General features: G+C 42.8%; 1 protein-coding gene across 1 annotated transcript; it reads left to right on the forward strand.

Annotated features, from left to right (window-relative positions):
* The first annotated feature begins 456 nt into the window (after positions 1–456).
* Positions 457–1,082, forward strand: LOC138338753 (uncharacterized). Its single transcript, XM_069289840.1, has 2 exons — positions 457–713; positions 800–1,082. The coding sequence occupies exons 1-2, from the start codon at positions 457–459 to the stop codon at positions 1,080–1,082; spliced, it is 540 nt and encodes a 179-aa protein (XP_069145941.1).
* Positions 1,083–1,449: the final 367 nt, after the last annotated feature.

The following is a 1,449-nucleotide window of genomic DNA, read 5'->3' on the forward strand; positions in this document are numbered from 1 at the left end:
CCTTTGCCTGTTCCTGAAAGGCCATGGCTATCAGTAAGCATGGATTTCATTTCTGGATTCCCTAAAGTAGATGGCAAAGCATCTATCATGGTGGTAGTTGACAGGTTTTCAAAATATTCTGTTTTTATTACTGCTCCTAAATTATGCTCATCTGAAGTTGCTGCTGAGTTGTTCTACAAACATATGGTTAAGTATTTTGGTGTTCCGGCTGACATTGTGAGTGATAGAGACACAAGGTTCACTGGTAGATTTTTGACAGCATTGTTCAATATGATGGGAACCGAGTTAAAGTTTTCTACTGCAAATCACCCACAAACATATGGACAGACGGAAAGAATTAATCATTTGTTGGAAGAATACTTGAGGTACTATGTGACAGCAAGTCAACGGAATTGAGTAGCATTGTTAGACACTGCAGAGTTTTGCTATAATCTGCACAAGTCATCTGCAACAAAAATGAGCCCTTTTGAAATCGTCTTAGGCGTACAGCCTATGACGCCACTGGATGTTGCCAAATCTAAAAATCAGGGAAAGTGTCCAGCAGCATACAGGATTGCAAGGGACAGACTTGAAATGTTATCTGAGACACAAGATAGCTTGCGCAAGGCTCAGCGGCGCATGAAGAAATATGCTGATCTACATCGTCGCTCTGTTGAGTTCAATGTCGGTGATAAGGTGTTGCTGAAACTTACCCACAAATCTGGAAACAGATTGTAAGTAAGACCAGACATCGGGGTTTGACTCCTAAGTATGATGGTCCATTCGAAGTGGTAAAACGAGTGGGCGAAGTTGCTTATAGGTTGAAGCTGCCAGAAAGGTTGAAAATTCACCCCACTTTCCATGTGAGTTTCTTAAAACCTTACTTTGCAGATGAAGATGATCCGGACAGGAACAGATCAAAGAGGGCTCCTCCATCAGTACCTACACAATATGATGCTGAAATTGAGAAGATCCTTGATCACCGGGTTTTGGGCACAAGTAAGAAGAATACTAAGAATAAATTCTTAGTTCACTGGAAAGGCAAGAGTGCAACAAATGATGTTTGGGAGAAAGAAAAAGACCTATGGCAGTTTGATGCTTAAATCGAAGACTATCTCAAAACAGTCTCGATGAGGACATCGAGTTCAAGTGGTGCGGGTGGTCTACTAGACCCGCAAACTACTTGACCTAACCACGTGCAGACATGTCAAGGACTTGGGCATTGGTCTTGGCATGGATGATGGCAAAATAGTGCAACACAAGTTCAAGGTGCTTGGGTGTTGGAAAGGCAGCTTGAACGTGCATGGCTTACGTGCGGGCTAAGGGCATTGGCAAGGCAGCATGTTGACTTGATGAGGCAAGGCTGTGAAGACTTGGCAATGTCAGGAACAAATGCAGTTCACCCGAAATTGCTGAAATAAAACTAAGTGTTGGAAGACAGCTGAAATATTCTAAGTGTTGGAAGCTGGC

The sequence above is a fragment of the Solanum lycopersicum genome, chromosome 10 (assembly GCF_036512215.1).
Source record: "Solanum lycopersicum chromosome 10, SLM_r2.1".
NCBI lineage: Eukaryota > Viridiplantae > Streptophyta > Magnoliopsida > Solanales > Solanaceae > Solanum > Solanum lycopersicum.